This window comes from Lepidochelys kempii, chromosome 10 (genome assembly GCF_965140285.1).
Source record: "Lepidochelys kempii isolate rLepKem1 chromosome 10, rLepKem1.hap1, whole genome shotgun sequence".
NCBI lineage: Eukaryota > Metazoa > Chordata > Testudines > Cheloniidae > Lepidochelys > Lepidochelys kempii.
This window is the reverse complement of record NC_136389.1, coordinates 85,106,668-85,125,866: the sequence shown is the minus strand read 5'-3', so window position 1 is coordinate 85,125,866 and position 19,199 is coordinate 85,106,668. Positions and strand designations below refer to the sequence as shown.

Below are 19,199 nucleotides of genomic sequence, written 5' to 3'. Positions count from 1 at the left end.
TGTTTGTTTGTTTTTGGGGAGGGGGGGTGCCCAATAGTTTTGGTAGCCAATTAGTTTTGACTGAACCAAAGAAGAGTGCTTTAGTAATATTAAAATCAATCCGACAAAGGTTTTTTTTTCGACTTTAGGCATTTTGACAAAAGTAAAGGACTAGATTCTCCAGATGGCCTGGGGGAGTGGGAAGGGAGGAGATTTCCCTTACCACTGGGATGAAGGAGTCCCCAGTTCAAGTCCCCCCTCTGCCTGATGTGGAGAATCAGATTCCAAGCCTAAAAGGACCATTGTGATCATCTAGTCTGACCTCCCCTGTACAGCACGGGCCACAGACCTTCCCCACAATAATTCCGAGAGCAGAGCTTTAGAAAAACATCCGATCTTGATTTAAAAATGGTCAGTGATGGAGAATCCTCCATGATCCTTGGTAAATTGTTCCAATTGTTAATTACCGTCACTGTTAAAAATGTATGCCTTATTCCCAGTCTGAATTTGTCTAGCTTCAGTTTCCAGCCACTGGATCATGTTATACCTTTCTCTGCTAGATTGATTCGCCCGTTATTAAATATTTGTTCCCCATGTAGATACTTAGACATCCCTTATCCTTCTCTTTGTTAAGCTAAATAGATGGAGCTTCTTAAGTCTATCACGAGAAGGCAGGTTTTCTAACCCTTTAATCATTCTCATGACTTTTCTGAACCCTCTCCCATTGATCAACTTCCTTCTTAAATTGTGGGCACCGGAACTGGATGCAGCATTCCAGCAATGGTCGCACCACTGTCAAATACATAGGTAAAATAATCTCTCTACTCCTACTCAACGTTCCCTTGATTATGCATCCCAGGATCGCTTTCTCTTTTGGCCATGGTGCCACACAGGGCATATATGAAAAACGTCTACACTGGAACCGAGGTTGAGGTTGAACTAGGAGGCAGGCTGGTTAGAAGTGGCTGGGTCTGGATAAAAGGAGTGAAAACCAGGCTGAGGTCAGGGCCGGGGTCTACTACGGACCCCTACCCCGGAGGAAGAGGAGGCAGCTTTTTAAACAAATAACAAAACCCTCCACAGCCCGGGGCTTGGTGGCGAAGGGGGACTTCAGCTACTCAGCACCTGTTGTGGAAAACAGCCCAGCAGGGCACAGATTATCCAATAAATTCTTGGAACGTCTTGGAGACAATTTTTTATTTCAGAAGATGGAGAAAGCTACTGGGGAGAGGCTGGTCTAGATTTGATTTTGACAAGTAGGGAGGAACTGGTTGAGAATTTGAAAGTAATCATGAAATCTTCGATGATCTAAAAATCAAGAGAGAGTCCTGCAAAAAGTGAAAACTAGGTCAAATGACAAAGGATGAATATAAACAAATAACACAAGTAGATAAGAACAAAATTAGAGAGGCCAAGGCACAAAACAAGATCAAACTAGTTAGTGATATAAAGGTTAACAAGAAAACATTCTACAAATACATTAGAAGCAAGAGGAAGACCAAGCACAGGGTAGGACCGCTACTCAATGGAGGGGGAAAAACAATAACAGAAAATGTGGAAATGGCAGAGGCGCTTAATTACTTCTTTGTTTCGGTTTTCACCAAGAAGGCTGGCAGTGACTAGATGTCTAACATAGTGAATACCAGTGAAAATGAGATAGGATCAGATGAGGCTAAAACAGGGAACAAAGTTAAAAACTTACTTAGACAAATTAGATGTCTTCAAATCACCAGGGCCTGATGAAATGCATCCTAGAATACTCAAGGAGCTGACTGAGGAGATATCTGAGCCATTAGTGATTATCTTTCAAAAGTCATGGAAGACGGGAGAGATTCCAGAAGACTGGAAAAGGGCAAATATAGTACCAATATATAAAAAGGGGAATAAGGACAACCCAGGGAATTACAGACCAGTCAGCTTAACTTCTGTACCCGGAAAGATAATGGACCAAATAATTAAGCTATCAATTTGCAGACACCTAGAAAATAATAAGGTGATAAGTAACAGTCAGCATGGATTTGTCAAGAACAAATTGTGTCAAACCAACCTGATAGCTTTCCTTGACAGGGTAGAGACTTTGGGGGGGGGGGGGGGAAGAAGCGGTAAACGTGTTATATCTTGACTTTAGTAAAGCTTTTGATACTGTCTTGCATGACCTCTCATAAACAAACTAGGGAAATGCAACCTAGATGGAGCTACTATAAGGTGGGTGCAAAACTGGTTGGAAAACCGTTCCCAGAGAGTAGTTATCTGTGGTTCACAGTCATGCTGGAAGGGCAAAATGAATGGGGTTCTGCAGGGATCAGTTCTGGGTCCAATTCTGTTCAATATCTTTATCAATGATTTAGATAATGGCATAGAGAGTGCACTTGTAAAGTCTGCGGATGATACCAAGCTGGGAGGGGTTGCAAGTGCTTTGAAGGATAGGATTAAAATTCAAAATGATCTGGACAAACTGGAGAATGGGTCTGAAGTAAATAGGTTGAAATTCAATAAGGACAAATGCAAAGTACTCCATTTAGGAAGGAACAATCAGTTGCACACATACAGAATGGGAAATGACTGCCTAGGAAGGTGTACTGCAGAAAGGGATCTGGGAGTAAAAGTGAACCACAAGCTAAATATGAGTCAACAGTGTAACATGGTTGCAAAAAAGTGAACATCATTCTGGGATGTATTAGCAGGAGTGCTGTAAGCAAGGCACAAGAAGTCATTCTTCCGTTCCACTCTGCGCCAATTAGGCCTCAACTGGAGTATTGTGTCTAGTTCTGGGTGCCACATTTCAGAAAAGATATAGACAATTTGGAGAGAATCCTGAGAAGAGCGCCAAAAATGATAAAAGGTCTAAAAAACATGACTTATGAGGGAAGATTGAAAAAATTGGGTTTGTTTAGTCTGGAGAAGAGAGGACTGAGAGGGGACATGACAACAGTTTTCAAGTATGTAAAAGGTTGTTACAAGAAGGAGGGAGAAAAAACTGTTCTCTTTAACCTCTGAAGACAGGACAAGAAGCAATGGGCTTAAATTGCAGCAAGGGAGGGTTAGGTTGGACATTAGGAAAAACTTCCTAACTGTTAGGGTGGTTAAGCACTGGAATAAATTGCCTGGGGAGGTTGTGGAATCTCCATCATTGGAGATTTAAGAACAAGTCAGACAAACACCTGTCAGGAATGATCTAGGTAATATTTAGTCCTGCCATGAGGGCAAGGGACTGGACCAGATGACCTCTCGAGGTCGCTTACAGTCCTATGATTCATGTTCAGCTGTTTATTCACCACAACCCCCATATTTTTTTTTCCAGAGTCACTGATTCCCAAGATAGAATCATAGAATATCAGGGTTGGAAGGGACCTCAGGAGGTCATCTAGTCCAACCCCCAGCTCAAAAGCAGGACCCATCCCCAATTAAATCATCCCAGCCAGGGCTTTCTCAAGCCTGATCTTAAAAACTTCTAAGGAAGGAGATTCCACCACCTCCCTAGGCAACACATTCCAGTGTTTCACCACCCTCCTAGTGAAAAAGTTTTTCCTAATATCCAACCTAAACCTCCCCCACTGCAACTTGAGACCATTACTCCTTGTCCTGTCCTCTTCCACCACTGAGAATAGTCTAGAACCATCCTCTCTGGAACCACCTCTCAGGTAGTTGAAAGCAACTATCAAATCCCGCCTCATTCTTCTCTTCCGCAGACTAAACAATCCCAGTTCCCTCAGCCTCTCCTCATAAGTCATGTGTTCCAGACCCCTAATCATTTTTGTTGCCCTTCGCTGGACTCTCTCCAATTTATCCAAATCCTTCTTGTAGTGTGGGGCCCAAAACTGGACACAGTACTCCAGATGAGGCCTCACCAATGTCGAATAGAGGGGGACGATCACGTCCCTCGATCTGCTCGCTATGCCCCTACTTATACATCCCAAAATGCCATTGGCCTTCTTGGCAACAAGGGCACACTGCTGACTCATATCCAGCTTCTCGTCCACTGTCACCCCTAGGTTCTTTTCCGCAGAACCGCTGCCTAGCCATTCGGTCCCTAGTCTGTAGCTGTGCATTGGGTTCTTCCGTCCTAAGTGCAGGACCCTGCACTTATCCTTATTGAACCTCATCAGATTTCTTTTGGCCCAATCCTCCAATTTGTCTAGGTCCCTCTGTATCCTATCCCTGCCCTCCAGCGTATCTACCACTCCTCCCAGTTTAGTATCATCCGCAAATTTGCTGAGAGTGCAATCCACACCATCCTCCAGATCATTTATGAAGATATTGAACAAAACCGGCCCCAGGACCGACCCCTGGGGTACTCCACTTGACACCAGCTGCCAGCTAGACATGGAGCCATTGATCACTACCCGTTGAGCCTGACAATCTAGCCAGCTTTCTACCCACCTTATAGTGCATTCATCCAGCCCGTACTTCTTTAACTTGCTGACAAGAATACTGTGGGAGACAGTGTCAAAAGCTTTGCTAAAGTCAAGATACAATACGTCCACTGCTTTCCCTTCATCCACAGATCCAGTAATCTCATCATAGAAGGCGATTAGTCAGGCATGACCTTCCCTTGGTGAATCCATGCTGACTGTTCCTGATCACTTTCCTCTCATGTAAGTGCTTCAGGATTGATTCTTTGAGGACCTGCTCCATGATTTTTCCGGGGACTGAGGTGAGGCTGACTGGCCTGTAGTTCCCAGGATCCTCCTTCTTCCCTTTTTTAAAGATTGGCACTACATTAGCCTTTTTCCAGTCATCCGGGACTTCCCCCGTTCGCAACGAGTTTTCAAAGATAATGGCCAATGGCTCTGCAATCACAGCCGCCAGTTCCTTTAGCACTCTCGGATGCAACTCGTCCGGCCCCATGGACTTGTGCACATCCAACTTTTCTAAATAGTCCCTAACCACCTCTTTCTCCACAGAGGGCTGGCCATCTATTCCCCATGTTGTGATGCCCAGTGCAGCAGTCTGGGAGCTGACCTTGTTCGCGAAGACAGAGGCAAAAAAAGCATTCAGTACATTAGCTTTTTCCACATCCTCTGTCACTAGGTTGCCTCCCTCATTCAGTAAGGGGCCCACACTTTCCTTGGCTTTCTTCTTGTTGCCAACATATCTGAAGAAACCCTTCTTGTTACTCTTAACATCTCTCGCTAGCTGCAGCTCCAGGTGCGATTTGGCCCTCCTATTTTCATTCCTACATGCACGAGCAATATTTTTATACTCATCCCTGGTCATATGTCCAACCTTCCACTTCTTGTAAGCTTCTTTTTTTATGCTTAAGATCCACTAGGATTTCACCGTTAAGCCAAGCTGGTCGCCTGCCATATTTACTATTCTTTCGACACATTGGGATGGTTTGTCCCTGTAACCTCAACAGGGATTCCTTGAAATACAGCCAGCTCTCCTGGACTCCTTTCCCCTTCATGTTAGTCCCCCAGGGGATCCTACCCATCAGTTCCCTGAGGGAGTCGAAGTCTGCTTTCCTGAAGTCCAGGGTCCGTATCCTGCTGCTTACCTTTCTTCCCTTCCTCCTGTAAGGAGGAACCCTTCCTCCTGTAAGGATGGCCTATATTCTTTGTTCCTAGATGTATACACTGACATTCAGCCATATTAAAAACACATGTTGTTTGCTTGCATCCAGTTTACCAAGCAATCCAGATTGCTCTGAACAGTGACTTGTCCTTTTCGTTATTTACCACTCCGCCAATTTTTGGGTCATCTGCAAACTTTAATCGGAGATGATTTTATGTTTTTTCCTTCCAAGTCATTCATAACAATGTTAAATAGGATAGGGCCAAGATTCAATCCCTGCAGGACCCCCACTGGAAACATTCCCATTTGAGGATGATTCACCATTTACAATCATGTTTTGAGACCTAATCAGTTAGCCAGTTTTTAATCCATTTAATGTGTGCAATGTTAGAACATAAGAACAGCCATACTGGGTCAGACCAAAGGTCCATCTAGCCCAGTATCCTGTCTTCCGACAGTGGCCAATGCCAGTTGTCCCAGAGGCAATGAACAGACAGGTAATCAAGTGATTCATTCCCTTCGATCATTCCCAGCTTCTGGCAAACAGACGCTAGGGACACCATCCCTGCCCATCCTGGCAAATAGTCATTGATGGACCTATCCTCTGTGAATTTATCTAGTGCTTTTTTGAACCCTGTTATAGTCTTGGCCTTCACAACATTCTCCAGCAAGGAGTTCCACAGGCTGACTGTGCGTTGTGTGAAGAAATACTTCCTTGTGCTTGTTTTAAACCTGCTGCCTATTAAATTTCATTTGGTGACTCCTAGTTCTTGTGTTAGGAGAAGGAGTAAATAGCATGTCCTTATTTACTTTCTCCACACTAGTCATGATTTTCTAGACCTCAATCATATCCCCCTTTGGTCGTCTCTTTTCCAAGCTGAAAAGTCCCAGTCTTATTACTCTCTCCTCACATGGAAGCCGTTCCATACCCCTAATCATTTTTGTTGCCCTTTTCTCAACCTTTTCCAATTCCAATATATCTTTTTTGAGATGGGGCGACCACATTTGCATGCAGTATTCAAGATGTGAGCATACCATGGATTTATATAGAGGCAATATGATATTTTCTGTATTATCATCAAATCCCTTTCTTAATGATGCCCAACATTCTGTTCGCTTTTTTGACTGCCGCTGCACATTGAGTGGATATTTTCAGAGAACTATCCACAGTGACTCCAAGATCTCTTTCTTGAGTGGTAACAGCTAATTTAGACCCCATCATTTTATATGTATATGTTAATTTTATATTGTTTTAGTATTTAATTAAAATGTCATGCTGTGCCAAATAAAATGCCTTATAGAAGTATGTCAACACTATTACCTCTGTCAACCAAACACGTAATCTCATCCCTCTCCCCAAAAAAGATATCAAGTTAGTTTGACAAGATCTGTTTTCAGAAGGGATCTGAACCAAACTGAAAAATCCACTATTTGCCCAGCTCTATTAGTTGCTATTTACCCCAGTTGCAGAAAAGCAGATAAAAATCAAGATAGAGACTTTGAAAAGAGCACTTGTGGTATTGAATAAAAACTCTGCTCAAAGAGCCTGTCAATAATTTATCTCCCTCTGGTAGATGAGACCTTGGTACAGGCATGAACAGCTGTGGTGAGGCTTTAGACATAGCCTGATCTTAAAGTTATCACGTAATTGCACAAGTAACAAACCCATTCACTGCAGGAAAGTTTGGCAGGTTTGGAAAATATCAAGGCTTCACCGCCAAACTTAAGTGTGGATGAAAGTGTCCGTTTATATAAAATACTAGAGACAAATCATCTGCATGCTCTACTGAAGGTCAAGTATGGACACAGATGAAGACACCCAGACATTCATGAAAAATAATCATGAAAGCCAGGCATTTAAATGGAACACTTGCTGCCAAAGAAAGGGCAAAGGTAAGATGCAGTTTTATTGGTAGAGCTCTTCCTGGACTCCAGAGGTTATGTTCAGTGAGATAGATTAAGATCTGAAAATGGCCATCTCTCAAGACCGTCTCATCATGCTTGTAGTTTTGATGCTACTATTGAACAGAAGGGTGAGTCCCTCTTCAACACCTCTGGAAAAATGAGCTCTGCTTTTGAAACCTGATAACAAGTACTATGTCCTCCAGGGTGTTAATACAGTCAGACAGTCATTTGCCCCATGCCAGGTACTCCAACTGCCAACACTATATGATAGCTGGCAAGCTTTTATTTGTATTACAACCAAGAAGCAAACCTCACATACCCTTAAGCTTAGTGATTTTCCTTTTTATATCCCCCCCCCCCCCCGCACACACACCCTGTGCATTCCAAATGGGAAGAATCATTGTATTGAGGTTTTTATTTATATTACAAATAAAAACCTTGATACAGTGTATTTCTGATGGGAGGAATCAAAGCTTTTTTACAGAAGCTCTTGTCAATTTCTGGACCTGACTGTCCACCAGACCTTGTGTACTCCATCAGCTCCAAGAAGGGTTTGGTAAAGCAGAAAATGGGAGGCCTTAGGGGTTTCTACGATCCATGCGTGGGCTACAAAAGACACAAAGACAGTGCTGAAAATTCTATGGTATCTAGATATGCTTAGCGCGGATGCTCTGGATTGCTGTGTATTTCATGCTGGAGCCACTCCAGAATCAGAATTGAAACATTTACTTCCTGGTTTTTAAGCAGATAAATCTGAGGTCAGTAGCTCTGAAAACACCAATGGTCTGCTCATATTCCCTCCTATGAGAGGTCAGAGACAAACAGCCATTAGCACATTTATGCTGCCAGATCCAGGGGATATCAAAGTATGTTTCATGGCCCCTCACCAATAGCAGTAGGTCCAAATTGGACTGACAGCACATTCTTCTCCCTGGATCCTTTCCTACACAAGGGGAAGAGTTCCCAGCATCTCTTCTCACCTTTGCAACAGGGTTGCTGAGGCAGCAGAGCATCTTCCCTGCAACTCCGTGTGGCCTGCTGTGGCACGGCATCTCCCTCCTAGCCTTAACAGTCCTGCGACAGGTCCACCTGCTCTCAGGGAGACCCTGGCAAGAAGCAGACTCTAATCAGAGCATAGAACAGGGTCTTCCAACCCTCCTTGGCTACCCTTCTGCCCCACTCACTCACAGTGCGGACCTCTGGACTTTCTCCCTGCAGATTTGGCTTCTACCCTCAGGGCTTCATAGAATCATAGAATATCAAGGTTGGAAGGGACCCCAGAAGGTCATCTAGTCCAACCCCCTGCTCAAAGCAGGACCAATTCCCAGTTAAATCATCCCAGCCAGGGCTTTGTCAAGCCTGACCTTAAAAACCTCTAAGGAAGGAGATTCTACCACCTCCCTAGGTAACGCATTTCAGTGTTTCACCACCCTCTTAGTGAAAAAGTTTTTCCTAATATCCAATCTAAACCTCCCCCACTGCAACTTGAGACCATTACTCCTCGTTCTGTCATCTGCTACCATTGAGAACAGTCTAGAGCCATCCTCTTTGGAACCCCCTTTCAGGTAGTTGAAAGCAGCTACCAAATCCCCCCTCATTCTTCTCTTCTGCAGGCTAAACAATCCCAGCTCCCTCAGCCTCTCCTCATAACTCATGTGTTCCAGTCCCCTAATCATTTTCGTTGCCCTTCGCTGGACTCTCTCCAATTTATCCACATCCTTCTTGAAGTGTGGGGCCCAAAACTGGACACAGTACTCCAGATGAGGCCTCACCAATGTCGAATAGAGGGGAACGATCACGTCCCTCGATCTGCTCGCTATGCCCCTACTTATACATCCCAAAATGACATTGGCCTTCTTGGCAACAAGGGCACACTGCTGACTCATATCCAGCTTCTTGTCCACTGTCGCCCCTAGGCCTTTTCCGCAGAACCGCTGCCTAGCCATTCGGTCCCTAGTCTGTAGCTGTGCATTGGGTTCTTCCGTCCTAAGTGCAGGACCCTGCACTTATCCTTATTGAACCTCATCAGATTCCTTTTGGCCCAATCTTCCAATTGGTCTAGGTCCTTCTGTATCCTATCCCTCCCCTCCAGCGTATCTACCACACTCCTCCCAGTTTAGTATCATCCGCAAATTTGCTGAGAGTGCAATCCACACCATCCTCCAGATCATTTATGAAGATACTGAATAAAACCGGCCCCAGGACCGACCCTTGGGGCACTCCACTTGATACCGGCTGCCAACTAGACATGGAGCCATTGATCACTACCCGTTGACCCCGACAATCTAGCCAGCTTTCTACCCACCTTATAGTGCATTCATCCAGCCCATACTTCCTTAACTTGCTGACAAGAATACTATGGGAGACCGTGTCAAAAGCTTTGCTAAAGTCAAGAAACAATACATCCACTGCTTTCCCTTCATCCACAGAACCAGTAATCTCATCATAAAAGGCGATTAGATTAGTCAGGCATGACCTTCCCTTGGTGAATCCATGCTGGCTGTTCCTAATCACTTTCCTCTCATGCAAGTGCTTCAGGATTGATTCTTTGAGGACCTGCTCCATGATTTTTCCAGGGACTGAGGTGAGGCTGACTGGCCTGTAGTTCCCAGGATCCTCCTTCTTCCCTTTTTTAAAGATTGGCACTACATTAGCCTTTTTCCAGTCATCCGGGACTTCCCCGGTTCGCCACGAGTTTTCAAAGATAATGGCCAGTGGTTCTGCAATCACAGCCGCCAATTCCTTCAGCACTCTCGGATGCAACTCGTCCGGCCCCATGGACTTGTGCACGTCCAGCTTTTCTAAATAGTCCCTAACCACCTCTATCTCCACAGAGGGCTGGCCATCTCTTCCGCATTTTGTGATGCCCAGCGCAGCAGTCTGGGAGCTGACCTTGTTAGTGAAAACAGAGGCAAAAAAAGCATTCAGTACATTAGCTTTTTCCACATCCTCTGTCACTAGGTTGCCTCCCTCATTCAGTAAGGGGCCCACACATTCCTTGGCTTTCTTCTTGTTGCCAACATACCTGAAGAAACCCTTCTTGTTACTCTTGACATCTCTGGCTAGCTGCAGCTCCAGGTGCGATTTGGCCCTCCTGATAACATTCCTACATGCCCGAGCAATATTTTTATACTCTTCCCTGGTCATATGTCCAACCTTCCACTTCTTGTAAGCTTCTTTTTTATGTTTAAGATCCGCTAGGATTTCACCATTAAGCCAAGCTGGTCGCCTGCCATATTTACTATTCTTTCGACTCATCGGGATGGTTTGTCCCTGTAACCTCAACAGGGATTCCTTGAAATACAGCCAGCTCTCCTGGACTCCTTTCCCCTTCAAGTTCATCCCAAAGTCCTTTCCCAAATCAGATTCTCCCCAGGCTGGATCCTTATTCCAAGTCTATTTCCAGGCTGTCTGATTGATGGCCTCTTTCCATCCCTGCCACAAGAGCCTCCTTCTCTCCTGCTGCCCTCTCCCTTCAGGGTCAGTCACAGGAGGGACTCTCCCTCCAGCAACTATCCAAACCCTGATGAGAGTCACCCAACTCTTCTGCACTTGGATCTGATAATTGACTTGAACCTCTTGATTCCCAGCCAGTCAGGATCAGCTGGGGGAACTGCTCCATCACAGGGAAGGCTGAGCCCAGCTTACCTTAAAAGGCCCAACCAAGTGGTGACAGCTGCAGAAAAACTCTGAAGCCAACTGGCAGCCCCTTGTGGAGCGATTCATCATATCCTCTGAGTCTGAGATCCTCTGAGATCCCCCTCCACTGCTGGCACCTCCACCCCTTCTGCAGAGGTGCCTTGGGGGATGGAGCAGAGAGGCCTCAGGGAAGGGGATTGAGAGGTGCGAGTGGCGAGTGGGGGGGCCTCAGGGCAGGGGGCGGAGAAAGGGCAGGACCTCAGGGAGAAGAGCCAGAACATTGCAAACTCATATTAAAAAAACAACCCATACATCTTCTGTATTGTCAGGAAAAACTATCATCTGATGAATTTGACCTCCATCTTGATCTAAATTAAAAATAATAGTAAAAAAGAAACTTTAAAAACATTTTTCTTCCAAAAATAAAACCATAATTCTGTAAAACATTAAACATGATCTAACCAAAATTTGTTGACCCTTCTAGAGCAGCTTGTGATATTTCAAGGAAAAGGCATTGGCCTATTTAAAATTAAATGCTACTGTTTTTTGCTGACCACCCCACATGCATCAAAACATGGTGGCACACACAAAATAGTATTTTTTGTTTTACCATTTCACTGCTCCCCATGGAGGCAGACATCTTACATAAAAGTACATCAGCAATATTGTTTTTCTGTTAAGATGGCAGAATAGTGAAACCTTTGGATCCATAAGATGCCTTAGAACAAAAAGTCTAGGTGGGGAAAAAGGCTGTATCATAACCTCGTGCATAGGCACTGACTTCCCCTCCGCCCCGTCCCCGTCCCAGCCTCACCCTCACCCCAATTCCATCCCTTTCCCTCAAGTCCCTGCCCCTTTACCACCTCCTCCCCCGAGCGCGCCACATCCCCATTCCTCCCGGAAAGTCCTAAGCGCTGCCAAACAGCTGTTAGGCAGCGGGCTGGAAGCACTGGGATGGGAAGGAGTGACGACGCCACGCTCGGAGGAGGAGGGGAGAGCTTGGCTGCCAGTGAGTGCGGAGCGCCCGCAAATTTCTCCCTGTGGGTGCTCCAGCCCCTCAGCACCCATGGAGTCAGTGCTTATGACCTCATGTCCTCAGACATGAGCCAGGCATCAGTTTTTGAGCAGGTTAGAACCCCAGTGCTAGATTCTCAAACCCAATCCTTGGAGGTTGAATTTCTGTGGCACAGCTGAGCCCTTGGGGGTAGGCTAGGAACCAAACAGAACCATTACGGGCCCTTCTTGGAATAAGGGAACACAGCTTCAGAACCTAATAAACTGATTGCTGAGGCTTCTGGTAGTAAGAGAGTCTATAAATGGATTCCGTCCCACTCTTGACTTTCAAGGAGAGGGCCTGAAAGACAGGGCATCAAAGGGGAAAACCCTCTCCTAGACAAGCAGAGCATCAAGAGTTTACATGTGAACACGACCAGACAGGAAGACCATCATTAAGACTCCATCCCATAACAGAAATCCACCATCCTGAACTCAATTAGAAGTTTGCAATGTGATTCCCAATTTCCACTGGTGGAAAGATCTCAACAAGGATGTTCACGTCCCCATATTGGGCACATAGCCAGTAAGAAAAGCAATTCGCTAAAGATCACGATGTATTACTCCTGCAATACCAGGCTCAATTGAACAGGACTGGTCCAGAGCCTCAGCCTAAATGGTCCTATGCTGGGCACAGAATCACTAGATAAGGGACTCTTCCTACTCAAAGGGGTTGGATCCTCATGCTGGCTGGATCCATGCTTTGGTTCCAGAGGTAGACAATGGCCTCTGACGTTTCAGGAGCCACTTTAGGCATACAGCCAGGTCTGCTAGGTTGACCTGGACTTATCCAGGGATCTTAATTGGGAGCAGATCCTTAACTTGTTAGCCAGACTTAATCAACTGGGCCTGAAGAGCTTTTCCACCAGCTGGGGGGTGAGGCAGCCTTCCCCTCTCTGCAGGACAATCCTGTACATTGACACTGGACTTGTACATGGGCTAACCTTAGCTTAGCAGGCCTGGAGAGTCTCCCTTGACAGTGAGGTTGTGAGGGAGCCTACCCTCCTGCTTGTGGTAATCCAGAGGAAGCCCGTGCCTGATGGACATCTCATCTTCTGCACTTTTCACTTAAGAAATCGGATTAGTTGGCTGATAATTTAACTATAAACAAAATTTGCCCCTAAATGGCAAAAGAAAAAACCCAACAAGATAAGCACGCAGAACACTGTATATGATCAAAGTTTGCTGCACCTTCAGTGGTTAGAAGGAACTGTAGGGTAGTTAGGGCCACTTACCTTTTCCTAGCCTTGGAACCTTTCTCGCTAAGAGGGCAAGGAAGGGGCAAGCTGACCTAGTGGACAATGCTCTCTAGAAGATACGGGTGGCTTGCAGAGTAGCTGCCTTGCTCCCACAAGTGATAAAATGCAGAAGAAGTAGGAACTACTCAATACAGTGAAATCCTCTTATAAACACCAACCAACCAATCACTTTCTGGTTTTTGCTCACAGTGGGGAAACCTGACACGGGCCTGAAGACACATCCCTTTGTGAGACCCATGTTAGACACTTCCGCTATTGAGAGCGAGCGTCACTCCTAGGAGAGAGGGGAAAGTCGAGCCAGACTGTACCTGGGGTATGATCACATCTGCCAAGGCTTTGGAGAGTTTGAAGAGTTCAGCAGTGCCCTCCAGCTTCAGAGTGCAATTGTGTTGTACATCATATTTGATGCAGTCATAGATATCAGGGATCTTGCTGATGTCATAGCGCCCATTCTTCATGCGGAAATCCCTCTCCAACTTGCTCCAGCGCTGCAGCATCAGCTCCAAAGTCTCACTGTGGTACAGCTGCAGGTCTAAAGAGCAGCAATAACAAAACAAATATGTTTTAAAAAGGGAAACAGAGGCTCTCTCTACACTGTGTTTGAAAACCTGCTGTACAGAGCCGGGGCTACAGGCTCAGGCTTGTACTAAAAAGAGCCCTGTAGACGTCCATACTTGGGCTGGAGAAACACACCCATCACCCCAGGCTTCAGAGCCTGAGCTCCAGCCTGAGCCCAGATGTCTACACAGCTCTTTTTAGTGCCTTAGCAGGAGCCTGAGTGCTATAGACCCAGGCTCTGAGACTCACTGCTGCAGGTTTTAAAGTGCAGTGTAGACATACTAAAAGGAGATCCTGAAGCATGATAGAGTAGTCAGCCTATCTTTGATACCTGGTAATTATTCAACAATCAATTTTTATGCTCCTGGAGGATAATAGGGTTATAAGCAATAGCCAGCATGGATTTGTCAAGAATAAACCATGCCAAACCAACCCAATTTCCTTCTTTGAAAGGATTATGACCTGGTGGGGGGAGAGAACCAGTAGACAGGATGTATCTTGATTTTAGTAAGGCTTTTGACACAGTCACACGACACTCTCATAAGCAAACTAGGGAAATGTGGTCAAGATGAAATTACTACGAGGTGGGTGCACAACTGGTTGAAAGACCGTACTCAAAAAGCAGTTATCAAATCAGCCATAGTCAAACTGGGAGGGTGGTGAAGCACTGGAATGGGTTACCTAGGGAGGTGGTGGAATCTCCATCCTTAGAGGTTTTTAAGGCCCGGCTTGACAAAGCCTTGGCTGGGATGATTTAGTTGGTGTTGGTCCTGCTTTGAGCAGGGGATTGGACTAGATGACCTCCTGAGCGCTCTTCCAACCCTAATATTCTATGATGTATCTAGTGGGATCCCACAGGGCTCAGTCCTGGGTAGGTACTATTCAATATTTTAATTAATTACTTGGATAATGGAGTGGAGAGTATGCTTATAAAGTCTGCAGATGACACCAAGCTGGGAGGGGTTAAAGCACTTTGGAGGACAGGATCAGAATTCAAAACAACCTTGACAAATTGGAGAACTGGTCTGAAATCAATAAAATGAAACCACCAAAGTACTTTACTCAAGAAGGAAAAAAAACCCAACCAAATGCATAACTACAAAATGGGAAATAACTGGCTCGGCGGTAGTACTGCTGAAAAGAATCAGGGTGGGGAGGGGGGGAAATGAGGGTTCTAGCAGATCACAAATTAAATCCGAGTCAAAAATGTAAAGCAGTTGCAAAACAGGCTAATATCACTCTGAGGTGTATTAAACAGGACTGACATATGTAAGACATAAAAGAGGTAACTGTCCCGCTCTACTTGGCACTAGTGAGTTGTCATTTGGAGTAGTGTGTCCATTCTGGGGACCATGCTTTAGGAAGAGGTGGACAAAATGGAGAGACTACAAAATAGAGCAAGAAAGATGATAAAAGATTTAGAGATCCTGACTTATGAGAAAAAGTTAAAACAGTGAGTACGCTTAGTCTTGAGAAAAGAAGACTGAGGGGGACCTGATAAGTCTCCAAATATGATAATGGCTCTTATAAAGAGGACTGGGATCGTTTGTTCTGCATGTCCACTAAAGGTAGGACAAGAAGTAATAGGCTTAATCTGCAACAAGGGAAGTTTAGGTTAGATATTAGGAAAATCTCTCTCACTTGAACAGTAGTTAAGCTCCAGAATAAGGCTTCCAATGGCGGTTGTGGAATCTCCCTCATTGGAGGTTTTTAAGAACAGGTTGGACAAACACCTGTCAGGGCTGGTCTAGGTTTACTTGGTCCTGCCTCAGTGCAGTGGGCTGGACTTGATGACTTTGAGGTCCCTTCCAACCCCATATTGCTATGATTCTATGTTCACACCCAGGCTACTCTTATTTGAGTTTCAACTGACAAGACTGCACGTGTTTCCGATAGCTGGGATTCCAGCTGGGAAAGGAAAAATAAAGAAAGACCTACAGCCTCATAGCAAATACCACAAATGGGCTTGGAAAACCCAGTCACACCCAAGAAGTCTGCATTGTTGCTAACAGTAATCACTAACGCCTTGAACACAGAGCAATCCAGCTCCTTGGCGTTACACCTTTCCAGAACATGGTTCAAAATAAGAATGGAAGCTTCCAGATCAACAGCATGCAGACCAGACTCGATATATATATTTTAAAGAACTGGAGCTTTCTACCACGCTTTGGAAGGCTCCTCCTCCGGAGCTGAACTATGCTGCTCAGCTGAGTCCAACTGCTCCCTTCATGCATTAGCCAAGCCTCTCTCCAAGTGTGCGTTTCTTAGGCCTCTTTACTGCAGACACATATTTATACAGCTCAGAGCTCTTGCTTGCACAGACCAATCTAGAGGATTCTGCTCTGGACAACCCTATTCCCAAGCCCAGCTGCTCACCTGCAGATTTGGGATCTTCCAGACGTTTGCATATCTGGGAAGTGAGGTTTTCGATCAGGGCAAACACCTTGTCACAGATCTCTACTGGGTTCTGGATGAAAGTCATGGAGTTGACCAGCGAGATGCTGCCTGTTGGTGCTAACTGCAGAGTAAAGAGAACACAAAAAGGTTAGTGTCTATTCATATAGAGAGCACAGAGCATCCAGCCCAGCCCCAGCAATTAAGCTTCCGGAAATGGTGTGCAACTGACAAACTAATGCCTTGTGTAACAGTCATCCTATACATCCACCACCAACAGCCTTTACCTCCCTGACCCTCCATGCCACACCTGGCCTGTCGGCAAAAGTCTCTCTCTATGGTACAGCAGAGACCTTCCAAGAGGACTAGGTGGTATTCATAGGTGAGAAGCTGTCATAAATATAAAGGGAAGTGTAAACACCTTTAAATCCCTCCTGGCCAGAGGAAAAACCCTTTCACCTGTAAAGGGTTAAGAAGCTAAGATAACCTCGCTGGCACCTGATCAAAATGACCAATGAGGAGACAAGATACTTTCAAAGCTGGGGGGGGGCGGGGGGGGGGGGACACAACAAAGGGTTCTCTCTGTCTGTGTGTTGCTTTTGCTGGGACCAGAGCAGGAATGCAGGTCAGAACTCCTGTAAAGAATTAATAAGCAATCTAGTTAGATATGCATTAGATTCTGTTTTGTTTAAATGGCAGATAAAATAAGTTGAGCTGAATGGAATGTAGATTCCTGCTTTTGTGTCTTTTTGTAACTTAAGGTTTTGCCTAGAGGGATTCTCTAGGTTTTTAATCTGATTACCCTGAAAGGTATTTACCATCCTGATTTTACAGAGGTGATTCTGTTACTTTTTCTTTAATTAAAATTCTTTTTTTAAGTACCTGATTGCTTTTTCATTATTCTTAACATCCAAGTGTTTGGGTCTGTGTTCACCTATGCAAATTGGTGAGGATTTTTATCAAGCCTTCCCCAGGAAAGGGGGTGTAGGGCTTGGGGGGAAAGACATTTCCAAGTGGGCTCTTTCCCTGTTATTTTTGTTAGACGCTTGGTGGTGGCAGCAATAAGGTCCAGGGACAAAAGATAAAATAGTTTGTACCTTGGGGAAGTTTTAACCTAAGTTGGTAAAAAATAAGCTTAGGGGGTTTTTCATGCAGGTCCCCACATCTGTACCCTAGAGTTCAGAGTGGGGAAGCAACCTTGACAGAAGCCATTTCCTTTTCTCTACTGGGTTTCAGCTTCTTCCATTCTGAGACCTCAGGTTACAACAGAAAAAAAATTTGGGGGACCCTCCCCCAGTCTAGTTGTAAGGAAAGGAATGGTGGTCATAACCTCTAGGTTCTGTTCCTGGTCCCCAGGTTGAGTACCATGCTTTACTCCCAGTGCATCAGATGCTGATGAGGGCAAGTGCTGCCAGGTGCTTCATTAGTACAGAGGAGTCTGGGTCCTGTCAACGTACATGGAGTGGGCTGGATCCAGGCTTGATTATTTTACTTCTCATGCACAGCAGCCATGACTGCTCCAGGTAGACCTGAGAGGAAGGGGCCCTATGCTTGTGTGGGAAGGAAGTCCCCTTCACCTCAGAGAGGAAGAGGCCAACAAAGGCACACAACCAACTTGGCCTCGCATTAAAACACCAAGAAAACTAAAATACTCCAACAGGCTCCGAATCACCAGGATCCTGCTCCCATAATTCAGATTAATCGAGACCCTCGAGACTGTTGAGCTGCTGAGGTAAAGTAAGTACTATCTGTAGCAGAAAGCCAACACCGACAAGGAAATTCACCACCACCCTCAACGTGCCAGTGCCGCTTTAGAAAAACGTGCCTTCGAATATTGTGACATCAAGAATCAAACCAAACTTCTCATGTACCAGGCTGTTATCCCTGCTCTCTTGTACGGTGCTAAAACTAAGGTCACGTACAGTAGACACCTCAAGATTCTTGAAGGATAGCATCAACGGTGCCTCTGCAAGATCTTCCAAACCAAGTGGGATGCCCAACGCACCAACATCAGTGTTCTGTCCCAAGGGCAAAACCTCCAGTACTGAAGCTATGATCATCCACCACCAACTCTGCTGGGCTGGTCACGTTCTTTGAATGCCACAAAATTGACTCCTGAAGCAGGTCATGTTCTCACAACTGAGCCATGGCCAATTGATATGGGGAGGCGGGGGAAGCACTTCAAAGACACCCTCAAAACTAACATGAAGGGCAATATTGACATAAAACTCTTGGGATGCCCTTGACTAACCAAAATGAAAAAGGATCCCAGTATTTTGAGATCAATGGAGACAACAGGAAACTGAGAAACAGGAAAGGAAAGAATGTGGCACAGCCCGACTCGACGATCCATATCCGCCTCTTCCACTGGGAAATGACTGCCTCAATTGAGGCCAGATCTATGGATCTCAGATCGGTCTCATTAGCCACCTGCGGATGCACCAGTGATAACTGGCTATCATTTTATGGTAGCCTGACCCAATTCAACCCCGATTCTGCTACTGTCTCCTGACCGCAAGTGAGTAACTGACCAGTATACATAGGCCGCCTGTGGCCCGGCCCTGATAAGATGTGTATGCACATGTGACACATGGCAGTGAGCAAGGAATCACTGCATTTAGGCCACCACCATCACTAAGATAAAACATGGTCAGAATGCTGTCTCTGCCTTTCTAGATATGAGCAATGACGTGCAGAAGATTAGAAGATTAAAGAGTCATAGATTTTAAGCCCAGAAGAGAATTATGATAATCTACTTGGAGCACCCCCATAACAGAGGCCAGAGAATTTCACCCCGTGGTCCCTGCATCAGCCTATAATTCTGGCTGAAGAGATCCTTTAGAAAAAGATATCTGGTCTTAATTCAAAAAGAATCAAAAAGTGATGGCGAAACCACCA

At 45.3% G+C, this 19,199-nt stretch overlaps 1 protein-coding gene across 11 annotated transcripts in view; it reads right to left on the bottom strand.

Moving 5' to 3' along the window:
• Nucleotides 1–19,199, bottom strand: part of PPIP5K1 (diphosphoinositol pentakisphosphate kinase 1) — a 153,532-nt gene that overhangs the window by 86,100 nt on the left and 48,233 nt on the right. For all 11 annotated transcript variants that reach the window (XM_078854702.1, XM_073304631.2, XM_073304633.2 and 8 more), the window contains 2 exons: nt 16,284–16,425; nt 13,658–13,881 (listed from right to left, as the gene is read on the bottom strand). In XM_078854702.1, the coding sequence (XP_078710828.1) occupies nt 13,658–13,881; nt 16,284–16,425 (366 nt within the window). The remainder of the gene's footprint in view (nt 1–13,657; nt 13,882–16,283; nt 16,426–19,199) is intronic.